At 47.6% G+C, this 20,214-nt stretch overlaps 1 protein-coding gene across 2 annotated transcripts; it reads right to left on the bottom strand.

Annotated features, from left to right (window-relative positions):
* Nucleotides 1-288: 288 nt before the first annotated feature.
* MORN3 (MORN repeat containing 3) lies at nucleotides 289-13,736 on the bottom strand. 2 transcript variants are annotated; one of them, XM_075584696.1, is made up of 4 exons: nucleotides 13,505-13,736; nucleotides 9,832-9,984; nucleotides 1,146-1,303; nucleotides 289-561 (listed from the first exon to the last, which is right to left on the bottom strand). In XM_075584696.1, exons 2-4 carry the CDS (start codon nucleotides 9,974-9,976, stop codon nucleotides 394-396), a joined length of 471 nt encoding a protein of 156 aa, XP_075440811.1. In that variant the 5' UTR covers nucleotides 9,977-9,984; nucleotides 13,505-13,736; the 3' UTR covers nucleotides 289-393. The 2 variants fall into 2 exon arrangements, with proteins under 2 accessions (XP_075440811.1, XP_075440813.1); XM_075584698.1 differs by having other exon boundaries at nucleotides 13,539-13,736.
* Between the last annotated feature and the right edge of the window lie 6,478 nt (nucleotides 13,737-20,214).

The raw sequence follows: 20,214 nt of genomic DNA, 5'->3' as shown, positions 1-20,214 counted from the left end.
CCACTTATTCAAGTAGTCCGACTGTGGTGGATCTATGTTGCATACATATATACAGTGGTTGACAAATCACCAAAAAATCTACTCGCCACCTAGTACCAAACGTGTGCTGCTTGGGCCAATATTTACTCGCCCGCGGGTTAAAGCCACTCGCCCGGGGCGAGCAAATGTATAGGTTTGTCGAACACTGCATATACATACATACATACATATATACATACATACATACATACATACATTTCACACACATACATACACTGAATTTAATAAAAATTCTATACTTCTAAACACTGGATTTTAGAAACAAGGATTTAATTTATGGGACTGAACTGTCACTGTGTGGTATCTGTACAGTGTGATAAAATGCCCCTTAAGTTCTGGCTATTGGTAGCAACGCTAAGTACCTAACTGCAGCATTCCTTGCCCGCTGCATCTGTCTTCCAGCCATTCCCCTTCGTGAATATCTCCGTTCGCAAAGTACATCCTCCCCCAGCCACTTCGCTTTCCGCCTTTCCAGTCCCCCTCGTAATACTCGGAGTCTGAGTAAAAGTGAGTCCCGTACCCCTACAAGGGAATAAAGTGAGGAGTAAGGTTCCGTTCACAGCAACTCGCATATTAGAGCGTGAGCTCTTCGCGGCACAGACGCCTTTTTTACCCCCAATGGTACATTTCTTGATGCACGTATCCCAACTACATTATTCTATTCCCTGTATCGTAATTACACTGTAATGTTTGTAACAATTGTAAAGCACTGCGTACCTGTTTGGCCCTATAAAAATATACACACAAATAAATCTCTATGGTATTAAGGACCTGTGTTACTACAGAGTGCTCCTTAACTAGTTAGGGCACGGGTGGGCAACGCCAGTCAGGATTTTCCTGCTTCAGCACAGGTGGCTCAGTCGAAGACTGAGGAATATCCTGAAAACCTTTAAGGGATATCCTGAAAACCTGACCTGTTGGTCACCCTTGAGGACTGGAGTTTCCCACCCCTGCTCTATACTTACCATGTTAAAAACTAAACACAGGTAGAAAATCACATCGTAAATATATATTAGGTAAGAACTCGTTCCTCTATTCACCGTACAAAACAGGTTTTTGGATTGCGTAGTATTTTGCGTTACGCTGCGAAATGAAACAAAACTTACGTGTTTTTTGTCATTTATCCACCAGCCAGAAAAGACTTTCATGTAGTCGCCAGTGGCAGGATTTCGCACGCTCAGCGTGCCAAAGCCACTTCTCTTCCCGCACTCCCAGTCCCCGTCATAGATGGCATTTTTATTTTTCCAGATGTAAGTGCCTTTACCTAACAAAAAATAACGAATGACCGTGTTGGAAACAAAGCGAATAACTCGGTGCGCGCTCTAACCATCACACCGAATACTTCAATACAATCCATGTTGGACGGGAGGATGTGATATACTTTTCAAGACATCTCCGAGTATCAACGAGGCATGCGACGGAAGCAAACGCCTGAATAAGAAGAGGTGGAGAAGCAGGAGGGTGGGGATGCTTGGGGCAGGAGGGTGGGGATGCTTGGGGCAGGAGGGTGGGGATGCTTGGGGCAGGAGGGTGGGGATGCTTGGGGCAGGAGTGGCTAACTCCAGTTGTTAAAGGGCCACCAACGGGTCAGGTTTTTTTTTTTTTTTAATAACTTTATTTAGTATTTTGAATGGGGTACAGAATGGGAAAGTGACACAGGGAAAATATAAACGCATAATGAGTATAATCATACAACGACTTTTGGTTTACAGCTTATTAAGGTAGGGAATAGGGGGAAACATATAGGGCATGGAGGTAAGAAAAACAAGACGAAATACAAAATAGAATCTGATTCAAAATAACACCCATTTCTATTCCCATCCACAGATCCACAGCTTCCTCACATCTCTCACATCCACAGCTTCCTCACATCTCTCACATCCATAGCTTCCTCACATCTCTCACATCCATAGCTTCCTCACATCTCTCACATCCATAGCTTCCTCACATCTCACACATCCATAGCTTCCTCACATCTCACACATCCACAGCTTCCTCACATCTCTCACATCCATAGCTTCCTCACATCTCTCACATCCATAGCTTCCTCACATCTCTCACATCCATAGCTTCCTCACATCTCACACATCCATAGCTTCCTCACATCTCACACATCCATAGCTTCCTCACATCTCTCACATCCATAGCTTCCTCACATCTCTCACATCCATAGCTTCCTCACATCTCACACATCCACAGCTTCCTCACATCTCTCACATCCATAGCTTCCTCACATCTCTCACATCCATAGCTTCCTCACATCTCACACATCCACAGCTTCCTCACATCTCTCACATCCATAGCTTCCTCACATCTCTCACATCCATAGCTTCCTCACATCTCTCACATCCATAGCTTCCTCACATCTCACAAATCCATAGCTTCCTCACATCTCACACATCCACAGCTTCCTCACATCTCTCACATCCATAGCTTCCTCATCTCTCACGTCCATAGCTTCCTCACATCTCACACATCCATAGCTTCCTTACATCTCACACATCCACAGCTTCCTTACATCTCACACATCCACACATCCACAGCTTCCTCACATCTCTCACATCCATAGCTTCCTCACATCTCTCACATCCATAGCTTCCTCACATCTCTCACATCCATAGCTTCCTCACATCTCTCACATCCATAGCTTCCTCACATCTCACACATCCATAGCTTCCTCACATCTCTCACATCCATAGCTTCCTCACATCTCTCACATCCACACATCCACAGCTTCCTCACATCTCTCACATCCATAGCTTCCTCACATCTCTCACATCCATAGCTTCCTCACATCTCTCACATCCATAGCTTCCTCACATCTCTCACATCCATAGCTTCCTCACATCTCACACATCCATAGCTTCCTCACATCTCTCACATCCATAGCTTCCTCACATCTCTCACATCCAGAGCTTCCTCACATCTCACAAATCCATAGCTTCCTCACATCTCTCACATCCATAGCTTCCTCACATCTCACACATCCACAGCTTCCTCACATCTCTCACATCCATAGCTTCCTCATCTCTCACATTCATAGCTTCCTCACATCTCACACATCCATAGCTTCCTTACATCTCACACATCCACAGCTTCCTTACATCTCACACATCCACACATCCACAGCTTCCTCACATCTCTCACATCCATAGCTTCCTCACATCTCTCACATCCATAGCTTCCTCACATCTCTCACATCCATAGCTTCCTCACATCTCTCACATCCATAGCTTCCTCACATCTCTCACATCCATAGTTTCCTCACATCTCACACATCCATAGCTTCCTCACATCTCTCACATCCATAGCTTCCTCACATCTCTCACATCCACACATCCACAGCTTCCTCACATCTCTCACATCCATAGCTTCCTCACATCTCTCACATCCATAGCTTCCTCACATCTCTCACATCCATAGCTTCCTCACATCTCTCACATCCATAGCTTCCTCACATCTCTCACATCCATAGCTTCCTTACATCTCACACATCCATAGCTTCCTTACATCTCACACATCCATAGCTTCCTTACATCTCACACATCCATAGCTTCCTCACATCTCACACATCCACAGCTTCCTCACATCTCTCACATCCATAGCTTCCTCACATCTCTCACATCCATAGCTTCCTTACATCTCACACATCCATAGCTTCCTTACATCTCACACATCCATAGCTTCCTTACATCTCACACATCCATAGCTTCCTTACATCTCACACATCCATAGCTTCCTTACATCTCACACATCCATAGCTTCATCACATCTCTCACATCCATAGCTTCCTCACATCTCACACATCCATAGCTTCCTCACATCTCTCACATCCAGAGCTTCCTCACATCTCTCACATCCATAGCTTCCTTATATCTCACACATCCATAGCTTCCTCACATCTCTCACATCCATAGTTTCCTCACATCTCACACATCCATAGCTTCCTCACATCTCTCACATCCATAGCTTCCTCACATCTCTCACATCCATAGCTTCCTCACATCTCACACATCCACAGCTTCCTCACATCTCTCACATCCATAGCTTCCTCATCTCTCACGTCCATAGCTTCCTCACATCTCACACATCCATAGCTTCCTTACATCTCACACATCCACAGCTTCCTTACATCTCACACATCCACACATCCACAGCTTCCTCACATCTCTCACATCCATAGCTTCCTCACATCTCTCACATCCATAGCTTCCTCACATCTCTCACATCCATAGCTTCCTCACATCTCTCACATCCATAGCTTCCTCACATCTCACACATCCATAGCTTCCTCACATCTCTCACATCCATAGCTTCCTCACATCTCTCACATCCACACATCCACAGCTTCCTCACATCTCTCACATCCATAGCTTCCTCACATCTCTCACATCCATAGCTTCCTCACATCTCTCACATCCATAGCTTCCTCACATCTCTCACATCCATAGCTTCCTCACATCTCACACATCCATAGCTTCCTCACATCTCTCACATCCATAGCTTCCTCACATCTCTCACATCCAGAGCTTCCTCACATCTCACAAATCCATAGCTTCCTCACATCTCTCACATCCATAGCTTCCTCACATCTCACACATCCACAGCTTCCTCACATCTCTCACATCCATAGCTTCCTCATCTCTCACATTCATAGCTTCCTCACATCTCACACATCCATAGCTTCCTTACATCTCACACATCCACAGCTTCCTTACATCTCACACATCCACACATCCACAGCTTCCTCACATCTCTCACATCCATAGCTTCCTCACATCTCTCACATCCATAGCTTCCTCACATCTCTCACATCCATAGCTTCCTCACATCTCTCACATCCATAGCTTCCTCACATCTCTCACATCCATAGTTTCCTCACATCTCACACATCCATAGCTTCCTCACATCTCTCACATCCATAGCTTCCTCACATCTCTCACATCCACACATCCACAGCTTCCTCACATCTCTCACATCCATAGCTTCCTCACATCTCTCACATCCATAGCTTCCTCACATCTCTCACATCCATAGCTTCCTCACATCTCTCACATCCATAGCTTCCTCACATCTCTCACATCCATAGCTTCCTTACATCTCACACATCCATAGCTTCCTTACATCTCACACATCCATAGCTTCCTTACATCTCACACATCCATAGCTTCCTCACATCTCACACATCCACAGCTTCCTCACATCTCTCACATCCATAGCTTCCTCACATCTCTCACATCCATAGCTTCCTTACATCTCACACATCCATAGCTTCCTTACATCTCACACATCCATAGCTTCCTTACATCTCACACATCCATAGCTTCCTTACATCTCACACATCCATAGCTTCCTTACATCTCACACATCCATAGCTTCATCACATCTCTCACATCCATAGCTTCCTCACATCTCACACATCCATAGCTTCCTCACATCTCTCACATCCAGAGCTTCCTCACATCTCTCACATCCATAGCTTCCTTATATCTCACACATCCATAGCTTCCTCACATCTCTCACATCCATAGTTTCCTCACATCTCACACATCCATAGCTTCCTCACATCTCTCACATCCATAGCTTCCTCACATCTCTCACATCCACACATCCACAGCTTCCTCACATCTCTCACATCCATAGCTTCCTCACATCTCTCACATCCATAGCTTCCTCACATCTCTCACATCCATAGCTTCCTCACATCTCTCACATCCATAGCTTCCTCACATCTCTCACATCCATAGCTTCCTTACATCTCACACATCCATAGCTTCCTTACATCTCACACATCCATAGCTTCCTTACATCTCACACATCCATAGCTTCCTCACATCTCACACATCCACAGCTTCCTCACATCTCTCACATCCATAGCTTCCTCACATCTCTCACATCCATAGCTTCCTTACATCTCACACATCCATAGCTTCCTTACATCTCACACATCCATAGCTTCCTTACATCTCACACATCCATAGCTTCCTTACATCTCACACATCCATAGCTTCCTTACATCTCACACATCCATAGCTTCATCACATCTCTCACATCCATAGCTTCCTCACATCTCACACATCCATAGCTTCCTCACATCTCTCACATCCAGAGCTTCCTCACATCTCTCACATCCATAGCTTCCTTATATCTCACACATCCATAGCTTCCTCACATCTCTCACATCCATAGCTTCCTTACATCTCACACATCCATAGCTTCCTTACATCCACACATCCACAGCTTCCTAACATCTCTCACATCCATAGCTTCCTTACATCTCTCACATCCATAGCTTCCTCACATCTCTCACATCCATAGCTTCCTTATATCTCACACATCCATAGCTTCCTCACATCTCTCACATCCATAGCTTCCTTACATCTCACACATCCATAGCTTCCTTACATCTCTCACATCCACACATCCACAGCTTCCTCACATCTCACACATCCATAGCTTCCTTACATCTCACACATCCATAGCTTCCTTACATCTCACATCCACAGATCCACAGCTTCCTCACATCTCTCACATCCATAGCTTCCTCACATCCATAGCTTCCTTACATCTCACACATCCATAGCTTCCTTACATCTCTCACATCCACAGCTTCCTTATTTCTCAAATAGAAGCATTAGCCGACGTCTGCACAGTTGGTGCTAACCCCCCTCCGTATCTTACATCAACAAATCTGTACCAAGAACAGGTCTCCCAGCTCTCTCCACCACCAGCCATGGTACCTCACCCCACCACCAGCCATGGTACCTCATCCCGCCACCAGCCATGGTACCTCACCCCACCACCAGCCATGGTACCTCATCCCGCCACCAGCCATGGTACCTCACCCCGCCACCAGCCATGGTACCTCACCCCGCCACCAGCCATGGTATCTCACCCCGCCACCAGCCATGTTATCTCACCCCACCACCAGCCATGGTACCTCACCCCGCCACCAGCCATGGTATCTCACCCCGCCACCAGCCATGGTATCTCACCCCACCACCAGCCATGGTACCTCACCCCACCACCAGCCATGGTACCTCATCCTTCATTTAATTACATTTATATCTGGGGCCTCTTGCTTGTGCCATAGAGTTGCAATACAGCATCTTGTTGCTAAAATAATACGCAAGGCATGCTTACAGGTGTTTTTGGTCAGGTCTTGAGTGGGTCTACATAACAGGGCAAACCTGGAGTCCAGGGGCCTACCCAGCACCGTGCGAATATCTGCTTCCTTAGGGATGTTATTTTTGGACATTACCACCAAGTGTGAACTAGGGATTCCCTTTGCCCACATCCTCTAAAGCACAGAGGAGATATTTCCTTACTGATGGTGTGTAACCTAACCGCGGTCATTTACCCTCTGCGTAGCAGTTTGAACGAGTTCTCTTTGGGAACCGTGCATATCGAACTTTTGGCTGCAGCTTCACAGCTTGCGTCCCGCTCGTCTATATCGAGCGTGGCTCCCCATTCCTCCTCCCATTTAACATGTACGGACGGACACTTATCGGCATGGTCGGTACTCAGTAGCATTTGATATATTTGTGAGATCAACCGCCCCTCTAAATATCTGGACCTCCTGTGTATAGAAGTTCAAAGTGGGTACTGGAGTAAGGGCTGTGAGGGCAGTTAATAGGCATAACATTTTTGACTTGTAGGAAGCAGTTTCCCCCTTTCTTTTAGGTCAGTGAAGTTCTTAATCTGGGAGCCATCTGTAAGATCATCAATTCTGGCGAGTCCAGCTTTAACCTGAGTATTAAAGGCTGACCTAAATAGCCCTGGGACAAATTGTGGGTTACCGAGCAGAAGAATCATGCCAGAGTTCCTCGTGGAAAGGCCATGTTTAGTTTTAAGACGATCCCATGATAGGAAGTGTCTCATGGTGGAGAAGGAGTGAGAATTTGCTGGTCGGTCTTTGCTGGATGTCCACAGGAGAGACTCCACGTCCGACGGGGAGTAGAGAGAGTCTTCAATATCCACCCCCTTGAGTTCCCTACAGAGTGCCACAGGAGGTTCTGACCCAATCTGATAGCACTTCAAAAGTTAGGAACTGCTTGGCCCCCTTTACCTCTGTAAAGTCAAGAGTTGAACTCTAGGTAGGGTGACCCAGATGTCCCGGGTTAGTCGGGACAGTCCCATTTTTTTTTTGCTATTTGTCCCGGTGTCCCAAAAGTTTAGTAAATGTCCCGATTTCTTTTTTTTTTTTTATTGCCGACCGCGCATGCGCCATTGGCACTCGCTGACCATGCATGAGCGAACGGTCTGCATTTGTCCCGAGAAAAATATGGTCACCCTAACTCTAGGGCATTTTCCTCCCCAGATAAAATCGTGAAATACATGTCTGTAATTCCTTTAAAATCATTATTTACAACGGGAACAGGTCAGGTTTATGGATATCCCTGCTTCAGCACATGTGGCTCAGTTAACGACTGCACCACCGGTGCTGAAGCAGGGATATCCTTAAAACCTGACCTGTTGGTCACCCTGGACTTTAGGGGAACCGTGAGAGCCCATGCCCTCCCGGATGAGAAAAGAAGCAGCACTTACACGGCCTTCTACCTTGAGAAAGATCCATAATTTGAGGACTGAAGCAGCGATCTGTGATCAAACCCTTTCATTAGAAGACTGTGTGAGTGCTGTATCTTTTCTCATCTGGACTCTGAACGGACGTGGTCAGTGCTGGCCAGCACCCGTCATTCAGCGCGAGTCCTCCTTTTGTGTCCCAGATACTTACAGTTTTCAGTGCCGGTCTTCTCCCCCCCTTCTTGGGGAAAGAAAATGTCGTGCCAAATGCACAGGACAATTAGAACAGCGGTGTGCAAACTGGGGGGCGTGCCCCCCAGGGGGGACGGGAGAATTTCTAAGGGGGGGCGCGGGCGGTTACAGAGGCCCCACGCTCTTCCCCACGACATTTAAATTAAATGTCTCACTTAGCTGCTCTCTGCTGGGTCTTCGGCGACGCCTTGCCATGGCAACGCGGCATCAAATGACGCGTCGGGGTCACATGACCCGCAACGTCATTTGACGCCAAGTCATTGCAGAGGGGGGCGCGCGAACGCTGTGGCTCCCGGGCAGGGGGGGCGCAGCTCAAGAAGTTTGCGCACCCCTGAATTAGAAGGCCTTCCTATTAGAGGACCACCAACATCATCTTTAAAATGGTAAGTGTCCCAAGAACAGGGGGGGGTCCCCGGAGCCAACAATAGTGTGGTTTAGCTCCAGAATACCGCCCTCCCCGCCACAGATAGGATTCTGTAAAAGCAAAATGGTGAGCGGGATTGCTGCTATGGATTATGGGTAAATAGAACCAGCGGTCAGTGGCATAAAAAAAAATGGTGGTTCATAATGAAGTTCTCCATTTAATGCGACAGCCAAGAACAGCGGAGAGACAACGTTTCACGTCCCTTATGGACCTTTCATCAGAACCGAACCGTTGTTCCTCCTCTGTTCTCGGCGGTCACATTAAATGGAGAACGTCATTATGAACGCGTGAGTAGAGCGCTACTTTGTATCTCTGTCTTCGAGGCGACCTGCGCTCTGAGGAAATGGTTTGTCGGTGTTGCGTTGGCTGCACGAGCCGGATTCTCCGCGCCCGAGGCCGTTTCCCCGCACTTTGGAATTGTACTATTAAAAAATAGTGGTGAAATGGCTCATTTAGTTCCGGAGAATCTCCCGGTCCAAATCATATATTTAAAAAAAAATGTATATATTGAAATGCAGCGGGATTGTTGCTTTAACTGAATCTCAAAGAAATGGTGACATGGGGAGGGTGTGGGTTTGCCGTCTTAGTCTTACCATGTTTGAGATTATTTAGCCATTCTCCTGTGTACTGATCTCCATTTACAGAATAAACCGTGTGCCTTAACCCCGACTTCTGCGCTTTTCTGTCCCATTCTATCCAGGGCGGATCGACCCTCCGGGGATATTTTACCAACGGCATCTCTGCAGCTGCCATGAAAAAAGGAATACAACGGTTAGAAGTGACGACAGAAGAATGATGATCCCAATTAATTGCAATTCTGCTGCACGTTTAAATGACAAACATCAGTCCTCAAGGGCCAACAATAGGCCGGGTATTAGGGATATCCCTGCTTCAGCACAAGTGGTTCAGTCGAAGACTGAGAAACCTGTGCTGAAGCAGGGATATCCTGAAAACCCGACCTGGTTGTTGGTTGCCCTTGAGGACAGACATTGGCCAGCCCGGATAGAGACAAAGGAAGGTGATCACGCTCGTTAGTATCGCCACAGCCACTAAAACCACATATTATTTATATTACTAACACATGCTAGAATTCATTTAGAACGATATTCCCTTAAAACCAGCAATCCCTCATAACCAACAACCTTTTTCTAACTGAAATGTGCGGGTCAGAGCTTGAAATGCACTTCAGTTCTGGGTTACCCGGGATTGTAAAAAAAAAAAATACAATACAAGTCAGAGGGGTTGCTGATTTAAAGTATTTTATTACAGGATATAAATGTATGATATTTATAATATGTGATAATATGAAACGTAGGTTTTTCCAAGTCATCTTCAGATGCTCTCCCAACATATTAATATCCGTTGTCAAATATTTTGATCCATGATTGACACTACTACGTTTTCAGTATTTAAATGTCTGTATGCATGCCTTTATTTATATAGCGCCATTAATGTACATAGCGCTTCACAGCAGTAATACACGTCACAATCATATAAATTACAAATAACACAAAGGGGAGAAGTGTTTCAGACATAAAAGTAACATTTAGGAAAAGGAGTCCCTGCTCCGAAGAGCTTACAATCTAATTATTGTCTAACGGAGCAGTTAAGAACATTGTGTATATGAAAACATTGGTTTTCGTGAGATTACGATATGTGAAACGTTGCTGAAAACTCCAGGGGCTCAGGAAGATACTGCAACATAACGGAACACTTACATTCTTAGCATTACTCAGATGTTATCAAGGGTCTCACCTAACCGGAACCCCTGGGCTGCCAAGCCTGCAGTGCTTAAGCACCCGTTTCAAACCTGTTCCTATTTCATAGTTATTACTGTACATACCTCCCCCCTTTCCTCCCCCCTCCCTTCCCCCTCCTCCCCCCTCCCTTCCCCCTCCTCCCCCCTCCCTTCCCCCTCCTCCCCTCCCTCACCCCCCCTCCCTTACCCCCCCCTCCCTCACCCCCCCTCCCTTACCCCCCCCCTCCCTTACACCTCCCCTCTGCCCCCCCCTTTTCCTAGCGGGAAATTTAATTCACGGGCAACGCCGGGTCTCTCAGCTAGTACAAAATAAAAAATACAGCTTGATATCAACTACAATCAGGTTTTCTGGGTACATTGTAGTGTCACTGCTACAAAAATAATGCAGATGCACCAAAAAGAGAACATATGTGCAAAATAATGATGTATACTGTGCAATGGTATTTTAATCTTAACAGTATAAATGTGTATTTGTGAAAGTAACAAAATAATGACACACACACACACACACACGCACATATATATTTATAGTATATATGTAGTGGTATCAGTACCGTGTTAGCCGAGCTTCAATAATCAAAAAATAAATAGATGATACCGTTCTGTGACTAACGAAATGCTTTTATTTGTGCGAGCTTTCGAGATACACTGATCTCTTCTTCCGGCGATGTTACAATGAATGAAGCAAGGAAAAGCTATACTATAAACTGTCTATTGGAATGTTATCTGTGCTGGTCCTTCCCCCGGTGTGGATGTGTTTTATGGCTGGAGGTGTCAAAAGGTTGCTGAAAGCAAGTGATGAAAGAGTGTGTATGTGTATCAGTGTGAATAAAAATGAATGGAGAGCCCACAGTATATACAGTGCTTTACAAAAGGTGTGTGTGGAGTGGGAGTGGATATAAATGGTGTGGGTGGGTGTGGAAATGTGAGAGTTAGTAGCACAACTAAAAGTGTGTGTGGATACTATGTGGTCCCTATTGGTGTATAGGGATGGAAAAACAAGGAGTATAAGTATGTGTGAGAGACAGCTGTGTGTGCATACATATAGCACAGTATGTACAGACATGGCCTATAGCGCTCATGGGAAGAGAGTTCACTTGTGTCAGTAATGACTCATAAAATTTCGATCTCTGTTTAGGCCACTGCTATATATACACACACACAAATATTAAGGCTGTATATTAACTTTAAGCACATTTGCAAATAATTAGAATTGCTGTCTATGTATAAGAATAAAAGACAAAACAAATGCAGCATTTGAAAATTGAAATGAGCATAAAAAGTATTATGCTTAAACAAATATAAAATGTATTTTGTGAACATTAAAATGATCTGTCATTGTATGCTTAATACACCAAGTTCATTTCAGTGACTCCTCTTTATAAATTGTGTTTGATAAGATTGCTTAGATCTCAATATTTCTAAATAAATGTAGAATAAATCCTAAATAAATGTTACAATTAGTGTGTATGTATTCATTTAGAACGATATTCCCTTAAACCAGCAATCCCTCATAACCAACAACGTGTGTGTGTATATATATATTATATATACATATACACACACACACACACACATACATACACACACTATTATAATTGAAATCAGATCACATGCTAATAACCCTTTCATTATGTTGTCCCTTTACAGAGTAAGGAGAGACACACATACCCCCACCCAGTATTACAGCGTAAGGAGACACACACATACCCCCACCCAGTATTAGGCCGAGTCCATAGAAGGACAGGCTGCGCTGAGCCAATGAGGATGCCTTGAGAGGGGGCTCACGCGAGCGTCCGCAGGCGCTGGATTTTTCAGCCGACAAAAGCTGTTTTTCAGCGAGCTGTAGGCTGAAAACATCCAATCAGCGACGTCACTGTCCCGCCTCCCTCAGTCTCCCCCCGCCTCCGATTGCGCCCGCTGGCTCGCCTGCATGGGCATGAAATCGCGCAGATTTCAGCAGGCGAGCGTCAGCGCAGCTCCGAACTCCTCACCCCTCTATGGCCCCAGCCTTACAGAGTAAGGAGACACACACATACCCCCACCCAGTATTACAGAGTAAGGAGACACACACATACCCCCACCCAGTATTACAGAGTAAGGAGAGACACACATACCCCCACCCTGTATTACAGAGTAAGGAGAGACACACATACCCCCACCCAGTATTACAGAGTAAGGAGACACACACATACCCCCACCCAGTATTACAGAGTAAGGAGACACACACATACCCGCACCCAGTATTACAGAGTAAGGAGACACACACATACCCCCACCCAGTATTACAGAGTAAGGAGACACACACATACCCCCACCCAGTATTACAGAGTAAGGAGACACACAGATACCCCCACCCAGTATTACAGAGTAAGGAGACACACCCATACCCCCACCCAGTATTACAGAGTAAGGAGACACACCCATACCTCCACCCAGTATTACAGAGTAAGGAGACACACACATACCCCCACCCAGTATTACAGAGTAAGGAGACACACACATACCCCGGCTTTGCAGAGTAAGGAGAGGCACACATACCCCGGCTTGGGATCAACACAGAGCCAGAAGGAAGTAGTGCACAGCTGCAGCTACACAGTAACAATGGCTGCGGTATCCATGGCAACGGGAAACGGTATCCATGGCAACGGGGACGCAGGCTTTCAGCATGCCTGCTAGGCCCCAAACCGCAATCACAACAGCACCAGCTCCCTGCTCCCTCCTCCCTGCTCCCTGCTGCCTGCTGCCTGCTCCCTGCTCCCTGCTGCCAGCTCCCTGCTGCCTGCTCCCTGCTGCCTTTATTCTTTCTTTCTAGCAGCAGAACTGCGACCCTGCCATGCCTGACCCCACCACATGCTGCCAGCCTGCGGAGGGGTTTATAGGGGATTGCTGGTGTTTAATAGGGTGTCACAGCTGCCTGACAGGGAGTGGGAGGGGGGTTGTGGGGATACCCCTTAATCTTGCATTGGGAGGTGGGTATTTTTATCAGGGAGAAAGTGGGGGAAGGAGGGAGGAGAAATTACTTTTTTTCTTGTTTCATAAATGTAAGGGTACTTGAGGAGGCACGAAACTGCCCCCCTTGTACCAATTTCTGCCCCCCTTGTACCAATTTCTGCCCCTGTCTGAGAGCTGGGGAGCACCCCCCCCCTTGCCGGTTTCACATTGGTGAACCTTGTAACCTTCAGCTAACTACAGCAACTTGAAGGTCAAGGACTGATTTGTTATATCCACAAATAGAAGTGTTTTTATTGGTAATATTATCTTTTCATGGAATAAATTGCGCGCGTTACCGCGCGTTCATAGTGGTTCCTTGTGAGGTCCTATATCCCACCTTCAATGAAGGAGTTAAAGTCTGTGACCCATATTTACGGAACAGACATAAACCTAAACACTTAAACCAAAAATATATACATTTATGCTACTATAAGCATATAATAATTCAGAGGTCAAACTGTATTCATTCATACCGGATTTCCCTGAGCAGGGTTGTTGCTCGGGGGCTGGGCAGCTTCCTCCATCTTGATTGGTTGCATTACTCAGTAGCAGCCAATCAGGAGGAGGTGTCAGGAGCCTGGGGGGGGGGGGGGCAAGGAGAGGAGGAAACAGCATGGAGCGGTGAAAGGATGTCTGTCTGTGTGTGTGTGTCGAGCATGTCACCTTTCACCAGTGTGTCCAGTATCTGTTGCACTTGGTAGCAATATATATAACTGGTCAGAGCGACGTGTCTCCAGCAATTTGAGCACTGGATGGATATAGCAACATTGCATGTTATAAGCTAGCTCCTCCTTCTAAATATAGCCATGGCACATCACACGCTTTTCTGCCGCACTGAGTGCTTACAAATGAAACAACGCAGCTTCTATTTCCATCACTGCTATCTTTGTGAGGGAATCCAGGCTGCGGGAAGAAGGGGGGTGGGGGGGTGCGGTGGCTGCGGGGGGGGGGGGGGTGGTGCGGTGGTTGCGGGGGAGGGCCAGTGGCTGGTCAGAGCAGTTGCTGCCGGCCCGGCTCTCCTCCAGCTGCAGGCTTCTCCCTCACTGTCCCACACTGAGATGTCTGATGCTGGCACGTGCCGGGCCTCCCTCTCACGCCAGCACTCACCGGAAGCTGAGCCCAGCTGACTTACGGCGCGCGCTGACGTCAGAGAGCCCTGGCGCGCGGCAGCATCGGACACCTTGGTGTGGGACAAAGTGAGGGAGAAGCTGGGGGAGAGCAGGGGCCCCCGCATCCACCCATTGTTCGGAGAGAGGTAATACCGGACACACACATGTCCGGTATTACCTTTCATTTTATACCGGATGCAGGGACAAAATACCAGGCTGTCCGGTTCAAAACCGGACACCTGGCAACCCTAGCTGTAAGTGACAGTATCTTAGCATAAGGGTATAGTTAAGTGTGCAGACCCCAGAGGGGTTCGGGAGCCCCCTATACTGCCTGGCATCCGCCATTCCAAGCATGAGCGCCGGGTGTCCTCCGATTTACGCAAGCGCGCGTGAGGGGGGGGGTTATGGGGGGGCGGCATTGCGGGCCAGCTGAGCTCACGGGGAAGTATAGTTTTTTTCTTTTGGTAAGTGCCGAACGCGGGTCAGCGTGCGTGAGCGGGAACTTACATATTTATATATATGTAAGTTAACGCGGCAAGCGCTGCCCGCGCTTATAGTGCCTTGTGACGGCGACGTCGCTCCGAAACAAATACATCGACTCCGTCGCAAGCGCTTATAGTAAGCGCGCCGGTGATGGAGCGACCAAAAATGTTGAAGCCGGGTCTATTTGATTTTTTAGAGACAGTTGCCACATGTGACTGTCTCTAAACCAATCAGAGACTGCCGACCACCACCTCTCGTGACGTCACTGGCCTTGTCGCCAGCGACTTCACTTAAAATCAAATTATAACTTTCGCTAGTGGCGACGGGTGATGTCATCGGTCGCGTCGCCGTCGCCAGCACTAGAAGCGCGGCCTAATGACGCAGCAATTCCAGAAACTGATACCACACGAACATGTAATATGAGATGCATGAAACGCCAGAATGATGATGGACAATAACCCTTCTGGACTATAGTAAGCCAGTGATACAGTACAATACATTGTTACTTTACATGCAGGCGTCCTCAGGAGGTCTCATACAGCAGCACCATATCCGACAGCACCGGGCACATACAAATAGGTGTCCTTTAGTTCCCCTGTCAGCGTGGGATACAGGAGCTTACTAGGCAGCCCATCCCATGAAATAATCATAACACATGCAATTTATTATATGCAAGGATCATTTTACTAATAACACACTTGTATTGTTGGATTCATGTACAGTATATATATATTTATATTTACATAACAGAAGTAGTGATAACTTCCCCCTAACCCAGGGGTGCGCAAACTAAAGGGCGCCCCCCCCCTCCAGGTGGGGACGCAAGATTTTCCGGGGGGGGGGCGCAGCGGTTGCAGAGGCCCTGCGCTCTTCTCCATGGCATTTAAATTAAATACCGGGGATTGCTTGAGGCCTCTGCAATGTCCCTTACCTTTTCTTCGGCAACGCGTCATCATTTGGCGTCACGTTGCCATGGCAACGTTATGTCCCGTGGCGTCATTTGACACCAAAGACAAGGTAAAGAGGGGGGAGCGAGCAGGAGGGGAGAGCAGGCAGGGGGGCGCAGCGGGGAAAGTTTGCCGTAACCCACTGATCTTTTATGAAATATTAACGATCTTCAAACTATTATTTGCTGAAGTTTCCGAGTGTCACCCATTTGGACCCAGGCGTGGAACACATCTGCTTTCACACACTGGCAGGAATCGGTACAAAAGGTGCAGCTGGTTTCAATAGGTACAGGGAATACATAATAGGAACAGTACCTGCAGTGGGGGTAGATAACACTTATCATAGGGCGGGAGTGGCCAACTCCAGTCCTTAAGGGCCACCAACAAGTCAGGTTTTAAGGATATCCCTGCTTCAGCACAGGTGGCTCAGTTAGTGACTGAACCACTGATTGATCCCCCTGTGTTGAAGCCGGAAGATCCTTAAAACCTGACCTGTTGGTGGGCCTTGAAGACTGCAGTTGGCCGCTCCTGTTAAAGTGTATGATTTAATATTTTTATAGTAGCTCAATCAGTGGCTCAGTCAACGACCTGTGCTGAAGCAGGGATATCCTTCAAACCTGACCGGCTGGTGGCCCTTGAGGACGGCAGTTAGCCACCCCTGGCAAGGGTATTATATTTGTAACGTTTTCGTGGGGAATAACAAAGCGCGATTGACGCAGATTTGGCGTATCTAATATCACGATTGTGTATTTTTAGACAGCGCCAATGTGCCAGGATAAAATATCCCTGATCTCATACCCAGCAATATATCTGCGGCACCTTGCCGATGCCAAGAATATTGATGCTTTTAAACTCTTTCTCAAAGGGCCTACAATGCATTGCGTTTATTGCAGCAATCCCTGACAAAATGGAATTCGTAAAGTAATTAGTCAAAGCAGCACAATAGTAATATGTGTGCAAAAATACAGCACAGCATTTTCATATATATATTATATTCTTTTATAAAGCTGGTGTTATTCTGATACCATGATTGCATGTTGCGAGCTTGAATTCTTTCCCAAATTCTCCCTGCTGCAAAGTGACACAGTGTGTCCCGGACTGGTATAAAAACAGCATCAGACGCACTACTGGAAACAATCTTATCACTGATTTTCTAGTATATCTTTAGCTAGTTTCTTTGCCAAATTAACCAGTGTGCAGTGTAATTGTAGAGGGCGTAGGGTTACCAGGTGTCAAGTATTGAACCGGACTGGCCTGTATTTGGACACTGTCCAGTAAAGAATTAGAGGTCATACTGGATATGTGTGTGTCCGGTATTATCTTTCTGAACATAGTGACCTGACCGGCTTGGGGGGGGCGCAGGATTTCCCAGAGCAGGGAGAGCTAGGGGGCTGGACAGCTTCCTCCATCCTGATTGGCTGCTGCTGGGTAATGCAGCCAAGCAGGTAGAGGTGTCAGGAGCCTGGGGATGGGGCCAAAGAGAGGAGGAAACAGCATGGAGTGGGGTGAGGTGTGTGTGTCTCGAGTGCGTCACACTCTATAGAGGTTTTTTTATATATACAAATAAACAACGCCATTTTCTTTTCAAAGATAAGAGGGTTTATTATGTGAAGAAGGCTTCTTCTGTTAACTGTTTTTAAAACATAAACATTAAATGTATATTTCTCAAACAATTCCCAGAGAGCTTTGTGTCTCTATTTAACAGGTTGAGTACCACTATTATTTAGCAACTTGGACCCAGTTATACAAAACAATTACCTATATTGACTGTGAACTCCATGAGATAATAATAATAATATTAATTACTTTATTTCATATTGCGCTTTTCTCCCAACGGGACTCAAAGCGCATCATAATTACGGTGTGGTGCGCGACACACATAGGGTGGCCAAGCGGCTCCTCCAAACATACTGGACAGAATGGTGAAAGGTGCGACACGCTCGAGAGACACACACCCCTCACCTCCATCTGCTCCATGCTGTTTCCTCCTCTCCTTGGCCCCACCGCCAGACACCTGACACCTCCTCCTGATTGGCTGCTTTACCCAGTATGGAGAAAGCTGCCCTGCTCTCTCTCTGATCTGGGAAATCCTGCAACCCCCCCCCCCCCCAAGCCGGTCAGGTCACTATGTCCAGAGAGATAATACCGGTATACACATACACTCCCAGAGCGGTAACACCGGTATACACATACACGCCTAGAGAGGTAATACCGGTATACACATACACCCCCAGAGAGGTAATACCGGTATACACATACACGCCCAGAGAGGTAATACCAGTATTCACATACATGCCCAGAGAGGTAATACCGGTATACACATACACGCCCAGAGAGGTAATACCGGTATACACATACACGCCCAGAGAGGTAATACCGGTATACACGTACACGCCCAGAGAGGTAATACCGGTGTAACGGGTGTTCCCCCACCCACTCGCAGATAATACTGTGGAAGTGTAGGAACATGCAAAGTTACTCAGGTGTGGTGCATTACCTGTTGGCTCACAGGAGGGCTGAGCTTCCGCCTTGGGGAACCTGGGGTACATACATCTCATACATCTCTAGGTGCAACGCCTCCACCTGGGAGGGATCCCAACGGAGTGGGAGGAGGCCCTCACAGGAAACAACCACACAAAGCGAATGAATGTAAAACAGGACTGACTTTACTGCCTAGCAACATATATCAACACAAATCAACATGCGCCACGGCGGACGCTAACCACACTGGGTGTCACGGCGGACACTAACCACACCAGGCGTCACGGCGGACGCTACCACCTCTAGGCGTCACGGCGGACGCTACCACCCACAATGTGACCCCACCCTGTGTCCAGTAACCCCCACCCAAATGTCTCGTGCTCCCAGAGTCAAATACCACTGTACATGTGTGTGTGTGACTGCGCAGCCACTATGTTTGGTGATAGGCCTGGTTGGTGCACGTGAGTTGCCGGTTACCTGCCCGGGCTCCAGCCACGGGTACCGCGATATCAATCCGCACGATCCGACGCCGTGCTCCACACCGCGTGGATTGAAAGTCCAGCGCGAACAATGTCTCTCCTTGTGTTAGAGTCTTTGGTGGTGTCCTGAGCCCAGAACCCACCTCGCAGGGCCGCACGGCTTCCGCTCTGTGTCCCTGACTACTTGATCAAATAATGGGGCAGTGTCCCTATCTAGGGCCTGTCCCTAAGCTCCACAAGCTATTAGGTGGCTCAGGACCTAACTGGGACCTTGGGGGCTGCTGGCCTATGCAGAGGGTCACTGACCCCTGCACCCACCTCTTACCCCTAGCTGGTCCGGATCATGAGTGCCTCCGTAGCTGCAAAACCCCGCGAAATGTATCCCCTTGCTAGCAGGGGAATCTGGCCTTCTGATTGGCTCCCTGGCGTCAGGTGTCTCTGCCCCTAAGCACCCTGGGGGCTGGCAGCCTATTCTCGCGCATGCGCGAGCTATCTGGGGCCTCCCGCGCTAGCGGCCTCCTGCGCATGCGCGAGCTCACTGTCATGGCGGCGCCCTGCTCTGCTAGCCGCCGGGCCGGTGGCAACGCGATCGCGGCCTTAGCGACGGCCCGATCGCGTCCCCGGCAACCGGCCTGCTCGCCGCTCGCGTCCCCGACAACCGGCCGCAACCACGCGCGCAACGGGGAAGAAGGGGTGAGTGCGCGAGGGGGACAAGGGAGGGGGC

This window comes from Ascaphus truei, unplaced genomic scaffold, assembly GCF_040206685.1.
Source record: "Ascaphus truei isolate aAscTru1 unplaced genomic scaffold, aAscTru1.hap1 HAP1_SCAFFOLD_717, whole genome shotgun sequence".
Taxonomy (NCBI): Eukaryota; Metazoa; Chordata; class Amphibia; order Anura; family Ascaphidae; genus Ascaphus; species Ascaphus truei.
The sequence above is the reverse complement of the archived record's forward strand: the minus strand, read 5'-3'. Positions and strand labels throughout refer to the sequence as shown.